General features: G+C 32.9%; 1 protein-coding gene, 1 long non-coding RNA gene and 1 pseudogene across 15 annotated transcripts in view; 1 reads left to right on the top strand and 2 right to left on the bottom strand.

Annotated features, from left to right (window-relative positions):
- Positions 1 to 5300: 5300 nt before the first annotated feature.
- Positions 5301 to 7371, bottom strand: LOC105761365 (probable purine permease 11; annotated as a pseudogene).
- A 1377-nt stretch (positions 7372 to 8748) lies between these two features.
- On the bottom strand, positions 8749 to 9509 carry LOC128034856 (uncharacterized). The gene is made up of 2 exons (XR_008190922.1): positions 9089 to 9509; positions 8749 to 9003 (listed from the first exon to the last, which is right to left on the bottom strand). It is a non-coding gene; the product is annotated as an uncharacterized LOC128034856 (long non-coding RNA).
- Positions 9510 to 12250: 2741 nt separating this feature from the next.
- The window catches only part of LOC105784769 (pentatricopeptide repeat-containing protein At3g14580, mitochondrial), a 147915-nt gene continuing 138263 nt past the window's right edge, over positions 12251 to 21902 (top strand). For 4 of the 14 annotated variants that reach the window (XM_052623787.1, XM_052623786.1, XM_052623785.1 and 1 more), the window contains exons 1-5: positions 12251 to 13591; positions 13781 to 13884; positions 14102 to 14433; positions 14884 to 15007; positions 15115 to 15194. In XM_052623787.1, coding sequence (XP_052479747.1) covers positions 12282 to 13532 — 1251 coding nt within the window. In that variant the 5' untranslated portion in view covers positions 12251 to 12281 and the 3' untranslated portion in view covers positions 13533 to 13591; positions 13781 to 13884; positions 14102 to 14433; positions 14884 to 15007; positions 15115 to 15194. Of the gene's footprint in view, positions 13592 to 13780; positions 13885 to 14101; positions 14770 to 14883; positions 15008 to 15114; positions 15195 to 15303; positions 15359 to 16052; positions 16370 to 21902 lie in introns of those variants that run through there. The other 10 variants (XM_052623783.1, XM_052623781.1, XM_052623784.1 and 7 more) reach the window with 8 other exon arrangements.

Here is a 21902-nt window from a genome sequence, read left to right as displayed (position 1 = left end):
GTCCATATTTTATAATTTTCATCTATTCTCCTTCATTGTTTTTTATGTTCATTTATGTATTTATTTATATGTTCATTTTCATGTTTTAGTTTATTTATTTATTTGCTATGGTATATGCAGGATCAATTTATTTTATTATTCGTTTTTTGTTTATTTTTTATTCACATTATCATGTTTATTATTCTATTATGCATATAAATATCATATTTCAAAAAAGGAAAATTTTTAAAATAAGGTAATATTTTGCGTTTGGGAAATTCGAGAAAACATGCCCTAAGGTGCTAGGTGTCGATTTTTCTCGTTCAATCAAATGGCTAAATATCCTTTTAAAATTTTTAAAATAAGGCAATATTTTGCGTTTGGAAATTCGAGAAAACGTGCCCTAAGGTGTTGGGTGTCGATTTTTCTCATTCAATCAAATGACTAAATACCTTTTTAAAAATTTCAAAGTAAGGCAATGTTTTGCGTTTGGAAATTCGAGGAACGTGCCCTAACGTGTTGGGTTTCGATTTCTCGTTTAACCAAATTGCCAAATATCCTTTTGAATTTCAATCCATATCATCCTAGTTTTTTTAAGGATCGTATTTTAAATCTCTCTAAATTTTTCAGTTTTTTGACACTAAGACATTAAGTAATCAACTAGGTACTAATTTTGGGCGTATCGAGGGTGTTAATCCTTTCTTGTGCGTAATTGACTCCCGAATCCGTTTTTTTGAATTTCGTGGACCAAACTTGTTGTTTTAATAAAATCAAATCGTTTATTAAAATCAATCACTTTTCAAGATGACCCGATCACACCTCATCAAAAAGGATCGGTGGCGACTCTCATTTTCGTTTTCATTTTTCAAAACCCAAGTCGACCTCGTTTTTATCAAAAAAATGGTGTCAACAGATTTCTCATGTTTTAATTTTTTTAATTTATTTTAAAAAAATTATTATCCCAATCTCTTATTGAACTTTTGAATTTTGATTTTTAAATAATTCTCCATTTTATTTCTTTCTCGTCTTCTAAAATATCAATTTTAGTCCTTTGGATTTTTTAAGCTCTTAAATTTAAAAAAATGTGAAAGTTTCCATCAATTCACCTTGTTTTCCATATTGTCATTGATTTTTATTTTTTTATGAGATAATTAAAGAGATATTTTTAATTTTAAATAAAATTTAAAATTCATCAAAATACTGCTGAAGAAATTTTTATATTAATTTATAAATAGGTTATTGATCAACTTTCTCACCAATTGTTTTGAGACTGTATTTAGGTACTCTTTAAATAGAGGAAACATGGTCTTAAATAAAGAGATAAATCACCATAACTTAAAGTTAACACAACAAAATTCCTCCCAATACAATAATGGCTATTGGAAGCCTTGCACAATGTTTAACTATGTTTTTCCTTTAACTCTTTCATTTCCATATCGTTTCTATTATCTGTATAAAAATTAAAATAAATTTTAAAAATAGTGAAAATTAAAATGAATTTCAGTAAATAAAAGAAATGTAAAAATAGTTGAACCCAAAAATAATTTTTTTAAAAGCACATAGTAAAAATAGATGAACCCAAAATATTAATTATACAATTATATTGAACACTTATATTTTATTAATTCACCAAATAATTTTTAATTTATTAGTTTATAAAATATTCTAGAAATCACAATCCGATTGTACACTTATATAATTTGTAACCATTAGATTGAGGGAGTTTTACCTAGGAGACATCCATTCATCATTTGGGTAAACACCCAATTTTCACATTTAAAGTACTTCCCAAGTTAATATTAAAAAACATTTTAAAGTTCCCTTCAATTTTGTTTTATGGTTAATTTTCATTGTTATTAAAGAGCTTGCTTATGATGTTGAGGATGTTGTTGAGAATTTTGCTCTCAAGATTGGGTCCAAAAACAAAGATAGTCTTCCAAGTTGTATTAAAAGATCAATGTGCATTTTGAACGAAGGGTGATGGCTCCAAAAAACTGGTTAAAGACCTCTCATATAAAGGAATTAAAGCATGGAGAAAAAGGATCAAGTTCGTCAACTGAAAAGTGAGAATGAAGGTGGCCTTATCCTCATATTATGGATGATAATATTTTCGACCACTCTTGCTAAAAAAATGTATCATTATTGTGAAGTTATTGATAATTTCGATCACCTAGCTTTCACATATGTTTCTCAATAATGCTAGAAAAGTTTAGAAAAATATTCTATTTGATTTGAAAACTTTAATTGAAAACAACAGAAAAAAAAAGAGATGATGAATTAGCAAAGAAGCTATTTAACGTTTTGAAAGATAAAAAATGTCTGATGATACTTGATGATATTTGGACTATTGAAGCTTGGACTAATCTAAAACTTGCCTTTCCAGTTACAAGGGACAGCCATAGCAAGATATTGCTCACCTTTCGAAATAACGGACAAAAGAGATTGCCTATGTAAGTTGTAATACCTAAACAATGAATAAAGTTGGAAATTGTTTCAAAAGATTGCATTTCCTCGAACAGATTTAATCGGTCACAATGTTTCTTGGCCACAAAAACTTTCATTTAAATGTAAAGTTTAGAAAATAGTATAATTTTAGTTAAAGTTTATTGTTATAAATATCACAATGACTTGGTTTTAAAGAAAATTTTTAAACTTTCATTGTGATTAAAAATATTATTTTCTAAAATGATTTTCCCAACTGTTAGGACCTTAGCTATCCTACTTCTAAAGTTTATTTATCGGACATCATGTTTTTGCCATGCTTGGATTGCAATTTGGACATACTTTCAAAACAGCTCAAGATCAATTTAAGTGCTCGCATTTTTTAACATATAATTAATGTTTATCTATTTCTAAGCAGCAAATAAAATGGAAATTCGTGCTACACTATGGAATGAACATTCTTGTCTTTTCGATTGGCTTAGAGAAAAAGAGTAAAGAGTTTGAGATTACTTAATATTCTTATATTTATCCTTATCACTTTACTTGAAAATCAAGTTGGATGTTTTACTTGGATATGCGTCTTTAGAGTTGCAATTATCCATCGGGAGAGGGGGAAATGTGTTTTAGCCCATAGTTGTACTTGATAAACTATTGAATAAAATTAAGTTTTGAGCGAGACTCCACAGATGTAAAATTGATGAATCCAAACTACATTAACAAATATCATGTATTGAATCTCTCTTTACTTATCTCTTTTTCTCACGTTTTGAATTTGTGTTTATTTCTCTTCTTTCTTTACTTCCTGCATTAATGTGTTTATTTACCTATATTCAAATATTTGTCCGAACATCAAATTGAAGAAAGAATAAACTGAGGTTCTAACAATTTCTTTTATTTTTTCTCAACAATTAATTAGAATAAATTACATTTTTCCTTATTTTTTAATTAAGAATATTTATGAAATAAAATGACTGAACCTAGACACAATTGATGGAAGGTTCATATTGCAGCTTAGAGGATAATTCGTGATTTATTTGTTGATTTATTTAGGTGATGAATATAACAAGTAAATCAACTGAAATTTTTAGTAAATTATATTTAACTTACAGGAATTTTAGCTATAAATAATTAGAGGTGTTCATAGTCATGCCTAACTAAAATTTTAGGTCTATTTGTTAGACTTGGGTTTGGCATAAAAAATGGATCTAAAATTTTTTCCGAGTTCGGTTCAGATAAAAATGTTAAAACGTGGTCCGGTTCATATAATTTTCTTTAAAAAAATACATCAAAAATACTAAAAACATTAAAATATATGTTTCCCAAAAATTGAAAAATAAATTTTAAAAAATATGTATACTCAAATAATACTAAGATAAGTGCAACTTAACAAGTAAATGTCTCTAAAATAGTAACAAATTTAACAATAAAACAAGAGTTATACAATAACAACATAATAGTGAAATAGTAGCAAAATAGTGAAAAAAAATAACAATAAAAAAACTGCAATAAAAAACTGTAATTTTTTTTTTACATATTTGGGCCAGGCTCAGGCCGAAAAAGCTTTGCCTGTGGCCTAGCTTATTTTTTAAACGAGTCTCATTTTTTTATATAAATCTATTTTTCGAATATATATTTTTACTAAACTTCCTATTTTTAAAGCGGATTTTGCCCATGAACAGTTATATAAATAACCACGCATACTGCCGATCGTAAACATGCGATTCATGAATAAAATTTAGTTTTTTTCAATAATTTAGTTGAGTGATTCAATTTGAAGAGTTTTATTTATCAATTTTCTTTGGAGAGTTTTTTAAATAAAATTCACTCTTAATTTTGCTTCTTTTATATTTTATTCTTTTAAATTTATTTAAGTTTTCTTTTCAATTTGGGTCCGTGACCAACAAATATATATTTAAATATTCGTATTTATAAAATAAAATAATTATTATAAATATAATTATTTTTAGTAAATATATTTATTATTTGATTTTATGAATCAAAATTTATTAATTAAAAGATAAATTAAAATTTAAAAATTAAAAATAATATATTTATTAATTAAAAACGTGAAACAAGATGAAATAAAAATTATGAATGTGTTTAGAAAAGAGGAATTAAACCTAGGTCTCAAAATTGAAGTCATTATTATTTAACATACATTTAATTAAAGAAGTTAATATATTAAAAATATTCATTAAAAAATAAAAGAAGCTTCAAACAACATGAAATATAAAATATAAATGTAAATAGGAGAGGAATTGAACCTGATACTCAAGATAAAACTACCAACATATAATAATTCTACCAATGAAATTGATTGTATTAAAAAAATAAAAAAATTTGCAACTTAGGGAAAGTGCGTTCTGCTGGGCATACTTTCACGTTCTCTCTCCTAAAAACTACAACAAAATTTTTTTTATAAAAATTGGTATCATTGCTAAGTTCCGCTTAGTGTTTAGAGGATTGTTTCCGTCAATGCAAAATGTAAACAATCAATGGATTTTATTATATTCTCAAGGTTCATTTGTAAATAACTCTTTTGCACATCACAATATAGGTGGGGAGGAATAGAATCTTAAAGAAAGTAGCATTGATACACATCTTAAAACTTTCATTAATTTCTCATAAGTTTGTTTTTATCAGCACACCAACTTACTTTAACAATAGATTTAGCCACAACATTAATTATATAATAAAAAAAGTATGTTGAGTCTCAATATCTTTCGCCTCTAAATTATTCTCCATATTTAAAATTTGTAATATTTTTATACTTAAAATTGGAAAAATATATTTTGAGCCTCAAAAATTTATAAAAATATATCTAAACAACCATACTCATTATTTTGTATTTATCTATAATTTGGACAAAATAGAAAATGAGAAGAGAGTAACCTTTTGATTTTCTTATAATAAAAAAACAATTACTGTTTATTCATACAACGTGTATGGTAGACATGTACATATGCATCTTTGACCCCTTGGATTCCCAGGTAGGAAGAAAAGCCCTAAAGAGTGAAAAGCATAGCCACTACTTTGATTTGGAATCTTCAATCAATTAAGTTAAACTTCAGATTTGGAATCTTCGATTTCTTGGGATTCCTTTTTCTTTGACTTTTTATCATCAAGATATTGTTGGTAGATATAAGAAGCAAATCCCCAAAGAGTGAATAACATTGCCAACACCTTAATTGCATCCATTTTCTCCTTATAAAGCAGAACACCAACAACTGGAACAAATGGCAAACTAAGCATACTCACAACATTTGAGAACAAAGATGACACCAAATAGATCAATCCCACTACTCCCACTGTACAAATCTGCCATGCCAAAGCTATTCCAATCAAACTCACTACATAAATCACCTTCCCTTCATCAAATTTCTCCATTTCGGACTTTAAATCCATGAATTCCAAACTCAGAAACAACCCCAACAAGCAAACGAAACTCGAAACCAATGAAGTGTAAATCTGCATTTCAAACACAACACTAAATGTGTCCTTTTTCAGTATTTTGTCAAATGAGAATTGTGTTAGAGACAGCAATAAAGCATAGCCTGCAGAAGCACCAATTGTTGATATAAACCCAATGGTATGTTCATTCTTTCTTACTGGATTTTTCTCATCTCTTTTGGTCTCAGAACTGTCGGGATGAATTGCAACCATTGAAGCTGATACGGTAATGAAGATGATCGAGTTAAGCGTTAGGATACCGAGCTTTTCACAGTTGATAACCACCGAAAAGATGGCGTTGAATACCAATTGGCTTGCACAAAGGAGGGAATATGTTGAAATGGAAAGTGGTTTAACGCCAACTGTATACATGAAGTTATCAATGGCTAGCAGACAACCGAGGGAAAAGTAGACCACATAATGGGTTATGTTGTTAGAGGAGCTTGGGGACTGCTTGTTAAAGGAAGGGAAGAAGAGAAGTGGGAGGTAAAGGAGAGGGAAACCAGCTGTTTGCATGAGAGATGCCATCCATTTACTTTTTCCTCCATTGTTGAAGTAGAATTTGGTTAACAGAACGGCTGCAGATTGACCGGCGAGGAGGAATAAGATGTTGAGTTCTATTAGAAGCCACGGTTTCCAGTGGTTGTCAGGGCTGAATATGGAGGTTGATCGGTGGTGGTGGTGGTTGATTCCTCTGGATGAAGTGTTTGAGGTTCTGCAATGGCATGGAAGGACATTATCAGAGATGGTTCCTGAATTGTTTTTAAGACAAAAAGAAAGGGTGCTGCTGCAGCATATGGTAGCTAAGTTACTTGAAAGAGGGTATGAGTGTCGTAGACAAGTATGCCTGCAATATCTTCATTTCTTTCCATGACCTTGGCAGGTCATACCTTCGTACTAATGTCTTAAATCTTAATAGTCCTAGCTATAACACATTGCTGCAAGAGTGAAATCTAGGCCTTAATTTTATTGATGACAGGTATCACCTGTGTTTCTCTGTTCTTCATTTTTCCTCACATTCATACATGACTACAAGGTATGATTTTTGACATGTTCATGACATTCAAGTTTACAGCATTTGTTTGATTAATAGGGAAGTTGTTTGCGATTTAAATAGAAACTGCGACACCAACTTTACTGGATCATTATTTTACGGTTTCAGCTTTGCTGCCGTTAATATTCATAGAAATCATTCAGACAACATCTGCAATAAACACGAAATGAACATGAATCTAAAAAGAGAGAAAGGACAGAGGAAGAAGAAAAAGAACCTGATTTGCTGTCACGCTGAGCTTCAATTATTTCCATTAGCTAATCCAAAATAAACCCAACACAACAATAATTGAAGTAAGGATTTGGAGCTGTCATTTTAATATGTTTGAGGATATTGTTTGTTATTGGTTCCTTTTTTGTTCTTAACCAATGTTCCATGCAATAATCAATGTGTTATCAAAAAATACAATAAAATAAGTAATTATGGAATTTTTTATGGCGGCAGGAGCCTGTTCCTCTTGGATTGTAATTAGACATTAGAGGCTATTTTACCAAAAAAAGCCCTTTTTTTAAAAAATTTACCGAAATGGGCCGACTTTTTGATTATTTACCGGAATAGGCCATTTTCCGCGAAATCGCGTCCACGTCAGCGCGATGTTAGGGTACGTGTCAGACATCGCGTCCAAATCAGCGCGATTTGCTGACGTGGAAGTAAATCGCGCCCCCTAGGATGCGATTTGTTGACGTGGCATGAACAGTGTGTTTTTAGCTTGGAAAACTTTGAAAGGCCATAACTTTTGACTCGGTTGTCCGATTGAGACGAATTTTTATTTGATTACAAATAACTTTTTGAGATCTACGCACTGGAAAACTGCTTAGAGATGAATAGGGACTAATTTGTAAAGTATAATTTGTTAGTTACGAGTATAGGGACTAAAGTGTAATTATTTCAAAATTAGCATAAAATTTTTGTATTTAAGAATATTTGAATGTTATGGAAGGATGAAATTGAATTTGAATTGAAAAATGAAGCTTAGATTTGAAAATATGACTATTTAGGTTTTAGGGACTAAATTGAATAAAATAAAAAATTTTAGGGAACTTCTCAAAAGTGGAATGAGCTGACTTATACCTATAATAGGATGATATCAGACAATTTTGCAAAAAAAATCCGGTGTTTACTTCAAATAAATGAGGAAAATAACTATTTGAATGTTTCAAAATTCAATTTTAAACCGAAAAAATCAAAATTTAGGGGCAAAAAAGGATCTTTTTTGATGAAAACTTCAGCAAACCACCTTCGGCTGTTTGCCAAGTGCGTAGATCTCGAAAATTTATTCGAAATCAAAAAAAATTCGTCTCAATCGGACAACCGAGCCAAAAGTTATGGCCTTTCAAAGTTTTCCAAGCTAAAAACACACTGTTCATGCCACGTCAGCAAATCGAGCTAGCGTGGACGCGATGTCTGACACGTACCTTGACATCGCGCTGACGTGGACGCGATTTCGCGGAAAATGACCTATTCCGGTAAATAATCAAAAAGTCGGCCCATTTCGATAAATTTTTAAAAAAAAGGGCTTTTATTAGTGATTTCCCCGACATTAGATCCTATTTAATCCATTTATTAATCGTTTATCATCTCAATATTACAAATATCTATATTTTAAATCTAGAAAGAATCGAATATCCAATTTTCTTTCTTTTTTTCTTCTTAATAATGGAGGCTTTGGATCTTTTATCTTCAACAAATGACAGAACATCGATGTATATGATTCTGCACCAACTACTAATTCACTAATATTGCACAATATGACTCAGATTTAGTGTACCACATTGGGATATGTGTCCAGCATAAATATATTCAATAAATATATATTGGACACATTTATGAAAAATGAAAAAAGATGAGAACAAATGGTCATTAAAAACAAAATGATCAATTTTACAATATCCTGTCTTGGCTTCTACTATTACATATATTTTTACATTTAATTATATCATAAAAGACTTGAGCAGATCGAAGTAGGAAAAAAGAACTAGCAACAGGGTAGTCACAGCAAAATTTATGAATGGTCACTGCAAACCAAACATGTAAATGCAATGCTACATCCGAATAAAGGTCAGTGGCGTCTCATTATCCTGCAATTTAACATGTTCAAAACTAAAAATTAACTTAAAACATCTAATTTAAGCAGAAGGAAATTAAAGTGGAGGTGTTTCGTACCTTCCTAATCCTTGATTTCAGCAACCCAAAGACGAATCCTTTCATCCTTTGATTGTTTTGTCTCTGCGTCCATTAAGTATCTTTGCATCCAATTGAGCTCTGTTTGCAGACGATCAACTTGCTCCTCCACGCCCCATCGGTATATGGCTTCCTCAGTTAGCAGGTTGCCAATTGTTGCACTGCAGATGCAACAGCAGAAAAAGCCATAAAAGTGATCGAGCTAAGAAAATTCTTTAAAATCTTGAATTTGGATTTCAAGATGTGTGTGCCGCAATCTTGCTGGGAAAACAATTGCAAGAAGCAGTACTTAATTAATAGAATGAGAACACAAACAGAAAGGTAGGTAGAACAAAAGTAGAGTTTTTTTGTTTAATTTTTTTTTATTTAAAAGTAAAATGATTGGAGGACTTAATCAATTCACTTTCACTTTACCTAATACTAATCATTATACTCTGATGATCCCTTTTATAATGCCTTCACATAGACGGTACATAATTTTTCTTTTGGCCATTAGACCCTATTCCTATAATCTATAATATCTATAAAAGCATAAGTTTAAAAAATTGAACAGATAAAATATCCTTTATTTTTTATCATATTATTAAATTAATATTTAAATAATATTTATAATCAATTTAAAAAGTGAAAATATATGATAGTAGTTACATTGAAATAAAAGTTGTGATAATCATAATAAATTTAAATTTATTATTTGGAAAAAGAAATATATATAATAAAAAGTTGTGGTATTCTGAGTTTATTTGAATTTTAGTTTAATTCAAGGATTAAATTGAATTTTTATTTAATATATAAGGATTAATTTGAACAATAAAACAAATCTGTGTTAGCTTTTCCTCACTTATCTAATGACAATTAATGAGAAAGTAATTTTCCTCACTTATCTAATGACAATTAATGGGAAAGTGATCAAAATAATTGATTTGAAAAATTTAGTAACTAAATCAAAAAATTAATAATCTAATAACCAAAACAAAACGAAAGCAATAGTTCAGTGACATTTTCTTTAAAACGGATATATATAATATAAGTCATCAAGCTTTAATTAAGGGAAAAGAAAGATTAACAAAATTATAAGGGCGCTTGAAAAAAGCAAAATGATAAGGTGAGGAAGCATATTTGGAATGCTTTTTAAAGTGAGAATTACAGATAAATATAATAAATTATAAATTTGGATAAAATATATTTACTTGTTTAAATAACTTTAATCGGAGCCTTATCCGTTTTCCTTTCTTTTTCATTTCACTCGCTTCTGACTCATTTTAATAAAAATATATTTATTTTTTATTTCACGCTTTCATTATGAGGATCTCCACAAATTATTGAGCATCCCTCAACTCTATTCGTTCTTATCATTAACTTTATTGATGGTTTACGGATTAAGTGGGTCTGATATCATTAGAATGGGTCTTAACTAAATTTTTAAGAAAGTTGCTTAATTGATGTGGGAATAGTTAATTTAATTTAAGGTTTTGAATTGATTAAATGGATCAAATTGATGACTCTAGATGGAAATTTAGGTAGATGAGATTGAAAGGAGATTTTATCCAGAACTGATTCAGTTGTCCCATTTAGATCCATTAGGTCGAAAGATAAGTGGACTAAATTGATTAATTGGTAGAATAAGTCTAGATTAATTACAATCATGGATATTAATGAACTATTGTTTGTCATTTCTAATTGATTTGTCTACCAATTTTATACTTTCAGTTTATGTTTAATCATACTATCATAATCAAGGAAGTAGCTATTTAGACTTAGTTTTACATATTCTTTGTTAATGTTTAATTCAATTTTAGTTCATACTTTCTTTGAGTACGATTTTTGAAATATTTTCGTATTTCATTATAAATCTAAAACTATATTACAATTTAATCTCTATACTTATTGTACACCGTAATTTCATATATTTTATTTGCATTGTTTATATAGCCTCGGTTCACGCACGACATATTGGCTTGGAGTTTCAAGATGAATGGCAAAGCTGATGAGCTAGACTTGTCTTGACTTCCGAAGATTCCAGGGCAATATGACTGAGGAATCAAGCAATTGTAAAGGATTTCGGCCATTGTTATCACTCTCTCAGTCACCTGTGAACTGTCGTCCAAGGATTTACTTGTCTGCTGTCTTGCATTTCTGCCGACTGGATGGGGTCTGATTTTGGTATGTCTAGTTGACTATGTTACTCGAATTCAAGAATAAGTATCAAATACGGGCATGCCCAAGTTTTTTTTTTTTAAATTTGTTCATATATTTAGAGGATCGGCATATAGTTTTTGTCTATAGTTTGCATCTTTTGCCTTATTCCCTCTGACATTTTAGTTCCCTTCAGGTTGCTCAAGCTATGAGGCCAATTATTGAGAACACCGGACTCTGGCAGTTCACTGAGGTACTAGCTAAGGCATATGATTACGGAATGGGATCGATCCTTTTCTCTCCGATTGCTATATTGGCATGGCTTCTGATCATTTCGGCATTCCAAACTCGATTCCTTTTCAACCAGGCTTTCAATAGGCATCTCCAAATCCAACCAATTCTTGAAGGGAAGAAGAAGCAAAAATAAAGTTTTGACATTCATAAACATTCTGCCCATTAATTTATTTGTACATTTCAAAGAGATATAATATATAGTTGTCAATAACAATGATTCATTACTTCGAAATAATACACCTCAATTTCAGTAGATAAATTATTTAAGTTTTGCATCATACAATCTCTTCATATTTTCCAACCTTTTACTACTTTTCCAATCACTTTGCGCCCTTTACTTTTATTTCATCTATCACTTTAATCCATTGACCATTTCCATATAAAAAAATTAGTGCATGTTTACGTGGTCATCACTTAATTAATAATAAAATTCTCACTTTGGTCCTTATACTATAGTGATCCTCGTGTGTAATCATTTAAGCCAATTGATTTAGACTACGTGGAGGGTTAAAGTATATGGATGAATACCATAATATAGGAACCCTAACACATGGGATTTACGGAAATGATCAATAGACTAACATGATGGACGAAATGAAAGTAAGCAGGCAATTTACAGGGATTAAAATGAGATTTTCACTATATTACAGGGGACAAAACAAGTATTAAGCCTTTCCCTTACCCTATATACGTTTATAGTGGGAATAGCAGAAAGCTTTTAGCTCTCCAGTTTCTACTTTTTCCAATGGCCAAACGCATGATTTCACGTTCCCTTCTTTCTTCTGTCAAAAGCTCTTACCCCCAAAATTTTCCCTCGCTTTTTCACCATCCAATCGCCACTAAAATCTCATCTCTTAAACCCCTTTCGTTTTTCTCGTCATTTTCCAGCTACCATCAACCAACCTACACCACTTCCCCTCCCCTTTTCAAACTAACCCACAAAGACTGGCTCTCCCCGACCGAAATCCTCAAAATCTTTGACAATCTTAAAGATCCAAACTCTCTCATTTCAGTCCTAGCCCAATACTCAGCTCGCAAGGATTATAAACCAACTGAACCTCTCTTCACTTTGCTCATCAACAAGCTCGCATATGCCCAGGATTTTGATTCCATTGAAAATATAATGGAAAAGCTCAAACGTGAAAAAGCCTGTCGTTTATCCGATGAATTCTTCCAGAATGTGATTAAAAAGTATGGGCATGTCGGAGGTCGAATCCGAAGGGCAATCGAGATCCTTTTTAGCATGCCAGAATATGGGACTTGGCCTAGTGTTAAAACCTTCAATATCGTATTGAGCTTACTCGTATCGAACAAACTATTTGATGTTGTTCACGAGGTTTATGGGAAAGCTCCCAATTTGGGTGTTGAAATCGAAGCTTGTACTCTGAATATTCTCATTAAAGGGTTGTGTGAAAATGGGAAATTAGAGTTTGCATTCCAACTGCTCGATGAATTTCCTAAACAAAGGTGTAAGCCTAATGTTAGAACTTATTCTACTTTAATGCACGGGTTGTGCAATAAGGGGAAGGTTGATGAAGCTTTTGAGTTGATGGGGAGGATGGAAACGGAAGGAATCGATGCTGATGCTGTTAGCTTTAATATCTTGATTTCAGGTCTTAGGAAACAAGGTAGGATTGATGAGGGTGTGAAGCTGTTGGAAATTATGAAAAAGAAAGGGTGTTATCCCAATGCAGGGTCTTATCAAGAGGTGTTGTATGGTTTGCTTGATGCTGCGAGGTTTATGGAAGCAAAGGACATTATGGGGAGAATGGTTTTCGAGAGGGTTAATCCTAGTTTTGATTCATACAAGAAGTTGATTCATGGTTTTTGTAAGGGGAAGATGGTAAAGGAAGTTGATTGGGCTTTGAAACAAATGGTACGCCATGGTTTTGTTCCAAAAATGGGAATGTGGATTCAGATTGTTGACTGTGTTTTTGCAAGGAATAAGAACAACACTTGTGATTGCAGTTTACTTGGTGAAATCATCAATAGCTAGCAGCAATGCGATGTTAAATCAGTTATCTTGCGGGATCAGCTTATGTTACTTGAGCACGGGTATGAGTATAGGATAAGAATGTCATATCTTCATACCAATACATGAATATGTGTTGAATATAAGTGTCAGATACGGTTTTACTTAAAGAAAAATTAAGAAAATTGATTTGGCTTCGAAACAAATGGTACACCATGCATTTGTTCCTAAAATGGGGATATGGATTCAGATTGTTGGCTGTGTTTTTGCAGGTAATAAGAACAACACTTGTGATTGAGGTTTACTTGAAGTCGTCAAAAGCTAACAGCAGAGATATAAATAGCAATAGCAACTTCACCCTGTTGCCATCCCTATGGTATTATTAATTAAATTGTTTTTCTAGACTATATTAGTATACTCACTTAATTCTGTTACTTGTTGATAATATTGACAGTACTTCAATTAATGAATTGTTGGTATATCAGTATTACTCTATTAATCTTCATCTCCTTTCACGCACACATGAAATTGCATAGACAATAGCAAGAAAACCTTTTAAATTTGCATTTCTTTCCATAACTTTCCATGGGCAGTAAACCAGAGACTGAAGATCAGATACGTCCACAATGATGAATGCTGGTGAAGTGATGCATAATTTCAACAGAATAGAGGAAGAAAGAAAAAGAGAGAAGAGAAAGAGAATCGAGGAAGAAGAAAGAATTGATTTCCTTCACAAAATGGCATATCTGCTCATTTCCCATGCCGGTTTCTATTATGGCTGAGAATTGGCAGTTACAAAGTCTGTTATAGGGCTGTTCCTCGAGCAGTTGTAACAACTGTCAATACGCACCATTTTCATTCAACATCAAAACTTATAGTTTCATTAAACCCTCAGCCCTAAAACACAGCGTTCAACTAACTTTAGGTAACATTTTTATTTCATAACATGAAACTACTCATAATCAAATCATGGATCGACCACCATCGACTTGTGGTCTTCCCATCATCTTCATGCTTGACCACTTACTCCTTGAGGATGACGAGGTCTCACAACCTCTCTCTCTTAATATAAAAAGCAGCCAAAAAAAGAAGAAAACCATTTAAAAACGGAGAAAAAGGTATGCCTTTGTTTATGGCCTCAGCTTGCTTGTGTAGCAAGAAAAGTGAATATAAACAATGTATGTGATTCCTCCATTGTTTCTTGTAGATAATAGCAGAACTTTATGCACTTTTAGCACTAGCTGTTACCCAATATTTATAGGTTCAAGATTTCAACTTTTTCTTTACTTAAATAATACACCATTAACCCACTTTCTTCATGTCTATCTGTGTGTGTGTCTATATATAACTTGGACTGGAACTTTTCATCCTTTAGGTTCTCAAGAGGTTGATGAATTCCCGTTTGGCACAACATGGCAGACTTGGACCTATGTATCTCAACATTGAAAGACAAGTATCATTTTGGATCTTTCCTAGTGGTGCTAGATTCAATGTCTTAGGTTAGCAGTGATTTTAATCCTTTCAAGTATTGATTTCTTGCATGCTATGTTTTTGTACTTACGCTTGTGCATTGTTTTTCTTAATATTTGCCTGTAACATGTTTCAGGATTTTCCTCTGAAAATGGACTCAATAATGTTGCCATGATGGGCTATGCCTTTGATCCTAATAAAAATTATGTTTTCGTGGTAGGTTTGCAGTAGAAAATCCTTAATTTAATTTCTTATCATACTTGGTATCCTCATGTTTCAGTTGATCTTGAAACTTATGACATGATATGTTTGAAAATTTCATTAGATCGGGAAGTTGTCTGGTGGTGAACTTTGTTGTGTCATCACTGAAAATCTTGCAGGTATATACGTTATTGAAAATTCCTTAATAGCTGTAATGTATTATCTTTGTTATTTTAGGATTCTGGCTCTTCTTGTTGTGGATATTTATTGCAATTGATTGTGATAGTATTCGTTAACATGATGTGATTGCAAACATGTTTGTGACCGCAATTTTAATCACAATTATATGTGTCATGTTGTTATAATCAAATATTGTCATTGGATTAAAGGTTTTCTTTCTATCTTCTCATCCTCTTTGCCAAAACAATCATCCTTAATATGGGTATATGCACACATATATATGGCTGTGAAGAAAGTATATCAAGCCTTTGAAGAAACTTCCTTGTTCTTGGTTGAAGCTAGTGCCTTTTGAGTGCTAGATATTTCTCTACTGAGTTCGAGATGGGTATTTTGGGTACATTCTACATATTTGTATCTAACATTCGTCAAGAGTTTTGGATATTTTGCATGTTTAGATAGAATGACATGTTTTACTTTACTCGAACTCAGATGTAAATGTTAGATATTGATGTATTTAATTTTTCTTCCAAGTATTTTCATATCGTTATTGAAGAATTGTGCATGTCCCATGGTCATGTATTGAGTCAAACTAAAATAGCTTTTAATCCACATGATCATCTTCTATATATGTAATATACATATATTATCATGTGTGATGTTAGCTTAGTTGTTAGAAATGGTCCGTTTTTGCAGATGATGAAGGTCCTAGGATGCGTGCTGAAGCCATTGCAGAAAGGATTTGTCAAGTGCTTGAACGGAATTGGAATATCTAATCTGTTCACCTTGTTTGCTCAACAGCTAACATTTTTTTCCTTTGATTACCCAAAATAGTCATACCAACAAATGTGGCTGTGATTTTGTATGGTATTTTGCAACATTCATATCTTAGCTACTGAGATTTTATCACACCTTGAACTACAAATAGTTAGCTGTTATTCGCTCGTATCCTAATCCGAATAAGATATTGAGTTTTATAACGAAAGCAACAGGATCATATTGAATTTTAAAGATTTCTCCCATGTCGACCCTATATTTAAAGATTTGGACATTTCCATGTGCACACATTATATGTTCAATATTTTCATTGAATCCGAATTACATTTTGAATAAAAGATAAATGAAGATTCTTGCAGTTTTTAATTTAAACTTATTGAATAAATATCATTTGAATTAATTAAGTGGATGTGAAATTTTCAATCGATGATGGGTGTCGAATCCACCAATATAAACCTACGCCTTAGTTTGCAAATTATGCAGTATAGGGAGTAGGGTCGATCCCTCAGAGACTGGTTTACTGTAAATTGTTGCTCGCTTGACCAGATTTATGTCGGGCAAATTTGTCACCCCAAGACGTTCGGGGGATAAAATTTGAAAACCGAAATTAATGGAAAAATAACGTCAAAAGTAAAAGTTGAAAAGCAGAATAATAAAAGCGTGAAATAAATATTAAGAAAAATTAATTAGAATGAGCTCACTTTAGGCGCGAATTTTCCTCGTCTTTGAACCGATCCTCGGCGGATGAACTCCTCTTTTCCAATAAGCTAGTTATAGCTACCAAGGACGCCTCGGACACCAACTCTTCCTTGTGTAAATTAGTTATGGAACGTCCAATAACTAACCCTTACCGATCGAACAACCACGAAACGTTCGTGATTTAGAACTCCGGCAGCTTTGCGTTCTAGAAGAGCCTAGCTCGAACCAATACCCTCAACCGCGTGGGATATTTAAATCCGGTTACTACCTCCCTTGACGGAACCAAACAACTATCTCCACTTGGCACGCCCATGTGTTCACAGAAAACCGATTAGAAACGTTCATTTCGGAATTCCAACTGTACGTCTAACCACACTAAATCAAACGACGTCTTTTTTGACTTAATGTTGATATGACTCTGTGAGCTGACAAAATCATACTCTTAATCCGGAGAAGTAATAAGTACTGGAATTTTAGGAGTTGAATGGCTCGGGTTCGTAACTCACGGGTTTTGACGAGGCTAATTTCGGCCTAAAGCTGAAAATGGGTTTAGTTGGCTAAGGTTTGGGACATGTTGGTATTTGATAAATTAAATAAGGTAGAAAGGGTGAAAAGATGGGTGACGTGATTGAGTATGGGGGGTGGAAAAATATATATTAAAGTGGGGTGGTTGAAAAAGGGAATTTGAAAAAGGAGTTGTAAATGGTAAGTAGTAACTAGCTGGAAGTTTTAGGAATTAAAAGTTAAAGAAACTAAAGACAATAAATAAATTTGTGAAAAGTTGAAAATAAAGGTGAAATGGATGGTTGGCTACTGGAACTAATAAATTGAAGGAAGACAAACTAAGAAATAACAAAGGCTACGTGAGAAAGGAGAGAATTGAAAGATAAAAGCTAAATATTTTTTGATTGATGAATTGATGAACAATACATGCTCTATTTATACTAGAGGATTTACTAAATTATGAGCCAACTAGTCATAGAAAATTAAGGAAAAAAAATATTCCATGACAAAAAAATCCCAAAATAATCTCCCCCACTAAGTCAACAAAATTTTCAGCTAATTAATATTGGAAAAATTCTACTTTGGCCCTCCTTCTTTGCTTCTTTCTTTGATTTGGCCCAATTGTTTCCTTTTTCTTCTATTTAGCCCCAAATTGCATTCCTGCACAAAATTCAACAAATATGGAAAAATTAGTCGTGCATTCTCATAAATTAACCAACTTAATTACATAAAATATGTAACTTTAGCATTTAATCAAATCCCCCCTACTTAGCTTATGCTAGTCCTCGAGCATTTTGTATGTATCTGCAAAAGGAAAAATTTTCTCCAAAATAGGACTTGACCCTCATGGTTTGCAGAATTCACAATTTAATCCTAGCACATTAACATCTCAAATAACCTAGCCTAAGAAGTAAGTAAATATATTTCAGAATTTATTAGAGCTTGATAGACTTACCTTTCATTTTATTATTTTATTTATTTATTTTTGTACTTAGGACATTTTCGAATTTTTTGACGCGAGACATGATGACAACCCAAGCACCATGTTCCGGTTACTCAATTCGGATGTCTCTAAGTGAGTATTTCGCCCTACTCATGATAACTTGTTAGCGGAGTGAGTGCAAAGAAATTGGACAGCCGCACGAACCTTTTTACGCGAGATGGAATGACAACCCAAGCACCACGTTCCGGTTACTCTGCCCGATGTACAACCCCAATTTTTCACTCTTAACATTCGTATCAGAGGAGATTTTTTTTTTTTTTGCATTCAAAAATTTGCATATGATAAAAAGTAGGCAGTCAAGCAAACTCATAATTCCCAAAAAAATTCTTACCCACTAAGTCTAGGTTATTGAAAAGTTTCATGTGTAAAGAATTAAATAGCTAAATAGGTCAAGCCATAAGTGTACCATCAAAAGAAAAATTTTACCTTTTACCGAAAACATGCAAAAATAGCGATTATAGATAAGAAAATTAGAACCAATTTATATTTCCCTCCCCCCTACTTATTTTACATTGTCCCAATGTAATTTAAAGAATAAAAGTAAAGATAAGTAGGAGAAAGAAAGACAAAGAAACTCCCCATGTATTTCAACGTCGTGGAGGGTGGTCTCGTAGATAGAGTGGGCCTTGGCTGAAATAAAAAGAATTTTGTGGGTTGACATGTGGAATTTAATTTTGTTTTGGAATATTTTCCTGCAAAAAAATGAAAATAAAATAAAATAGTAAAAATAATAATAACAATAGGAAAATTAAATTTTTCTTTTCAAATTTATTAGCTAAGCTATAAACTCGAGAAATAAATTATTAAAAACCAAGATTACGAGATTTGGTAAAATAGTCGTGATAAATGCGCCAAGTAAGTTCCCAGGAAAGAGAGGTGATTCACAATGGACATACTTAAGTACCAAGTCTTTCCTTAGACAGAACTAATCCTCGACATGCATTTTTCATTTTCCATTTTACCAAAAATTTTATTTGCATAAAGGAAAAGAAAATTTGGGTTGCCTCCCAACAGCGCTTTGTTTAACGTCGTTAGCTCGACATCCTGTTATTTAAATTTTTTGGGCTCTTCGAGAACAATCTCCTCAACTGTGTGCATTTGAAAATTCTCGTAGAAGGGTTTCAGTTGTTGACCATTCACCTTAAAGCACTTCCGGGTTTCTTCGCTTTGTATTTCCACTGCACCATTCGAGAATAAATTAGTTATAATGAATGGACCTATCCATTTGGATCGAAGCTTACCAGCGAAAAATTTTAAGGTGGAATCGTATAGGAGAACTTTCTGTCCTATTGAAAACTGCTTCCTAGTGATCATCTTATCGTGGAACGCCTTCGTCTTTTCTTTATAAACTTGAGCATTTTCATATGCATCATTTCTAATTTCCTCGAGTTCCTGAATGTCCAACCTTCGAGCCCTTCCTGCAGTCTCCATCTCCATATTACATTGTTTAACTGCCCAAAATGCCTTGTACTCTAATTCGACTGGGAGATGGCACGGTTTACCAAAAACGAGTCGGTAAGGTGACATGCCTATTGGTCCCTTGTAAGCTGTCCTGTAAGCCCAGAGTGCGTCATTTAGTCTCAAGCTCCAATCCTTTCTGTTAGGTTTAACAGTCTTCTCCAATATGGACTTGATTTCTCGGTTTGACACTTCAGCTTGCCCGTTTGTTTGTGGATGGTAAGCAGTAGAAATTTGTTGAGTCACTCCATACTTCTCCATAAGTGCACTTACGAGCTTATTGCAGAAATGAGTTCCTCTGTCACTGATTAATGCTCGTGGAGTGCCATACCTAGAAAAGATAGAACTTTTAAGAGAATCAACCACAGTTTTAGCATTATCATTACGAGTGGCTTTCGCCTCTATCCACTTAGAAACGTAATCAACAGCTAAGAGTATATAAAAATTACCAAAAGAAGAAATAAAAGGACCCATAAAATCGATGCCCCACACATCAAAAATTTCGCAAATATGAATAGGAGTAAGGGGCATCTCATTTCGACGACTAAGGTTACCGACTTTTTGGCATCTTTCACAGGTTTTGCAGAATAAGAAGGCATCACGAAATATGTTTGGCCAAAATAGTCCACACTCGAGAATTTTATGTGTGGTACGTTTAGGTCCAAAGTGTCCTCCACATGCATAAGAGTGACAAAAAGTTAAGATAGACTGTACCTCTGTTTCTGCTACACACCGTCGGATTACCTGATCGGAGCAATGCTTCCATAGGTAAGGATCGTCCCAAATGTAATATCGAGCATCCTTTCTTATCTTATTCTTTTTTTACCTTGGTAATTTTGAAGGTATAGTACCTGTGACGAGATAGTTTACTATGTCAGCGTACCAAGGATGAACCGCATTTGCTGAAAATAGGTTTTCATCTGGGAAGTTGTCTTTCAATGGTGTGTCGTGTACTGGAATAGGTAATCGACTCAAATGGTCAGCTACTAAGTTTTCGCACCCCTTCTTATCTCGAATTTCAAAATCAAACTCTTGTAGGAGCAGAATCCATCTAATCAGTCGAGGTTTTGCATCCTTCTTCCCTATTAAATACTTCAAAGCTGCATGATCAGAAAAGATAATTACTTTAGTTCCCAACAGGTAAGATCGAAATTTATCTAAAGCAAACACAACAGCTAATAATTCTTTCTCAGTGGTTGTGTAATTGCTTTGGGCAGCATCTAGTGTTTTCGAAGCATAGTAGATAACATGATGCTCTTTCCCTATTCTTTGGCCAAGAACAGCTCCCACACTTCGATCACTTGCATCACACATGATTTCAAATGGGAAGTTCCAATTCGGTGGTTGCACTATGGGGGCTGAGACCAATTTCTGCTTCAGTACGTCAAATGCATCTTTACAAGTCTGGTCAAATTTAAATTCTTTATCCTTCTGTAATATACTGCAAAGTGGTTACGCAATCTTCGAGAAGTCTTTTATGAATCGTCTGTAAAATCCTGCATGGCCAAGAAACGAACGAACATCCCTCACAGATGTAGGGTAAGGTAATGAGTTAATAACATCCGTTTTTGCCTTATCGACTTCAATTCCTTCCGAGGAAACTATATGACCTAAAATAAATCCTTTGTCAACCATGAAGTGGCATTTCTCATAATTTAAAACAAGATTAAATTTTAGGCATCTTTGTAATACCTTAGCAAGATTATCGAGACATTCGTTGAAAGAGTTACCGTACACCGTGAAGTCGTCCATGAAGACTTCGATGATTTGCTCGACATAATTGGAGAATATGCTCACCATGCATATCTAGAAAGTGCCCGGAGCATTACAGAGTCCAAACGGCATTCGTCTATATGCAAACATTCCAAAGGGGCACGTGAAAGTTGTTTTATCTTGATCCTCTGGGGCCACCGGAATTTGGAAAAATCCTGAATATCCATCGAGACAACAATAATGAGTCTTACCAGCTAATCGCTCGAGCATTTGATCGATGAAGGGAAGTGGAAAATGGTCTTTTCGGGTAGCTGCGTTCAACTTCCTATAATCGATGCAAACCTTCCATCCATTCTGGACTCGGGTAGGAACTAACTCTCCTGATGAGTTTT

This window comes from Gossypium raimondii, chromosome 11, assembly GCF_025698545.1.
Source record: "Gossypium raimondii isolate GPD5lz chromosome 11, ASM2569854v1, whole genome shotgun sequence".
Classification (NCBI taxonomy): Eukaryota; Viridiplantae; Streptophyta; class Magnoliopsida; order Malvales; family Malvaceae; genus Gossypium; species Gossypium raimondii.
The sequence above is the reverse complement of the archived record's forward strand: the minus strand, read 5'-3'. Positions and strand labels throughout refer to the sequence as shown.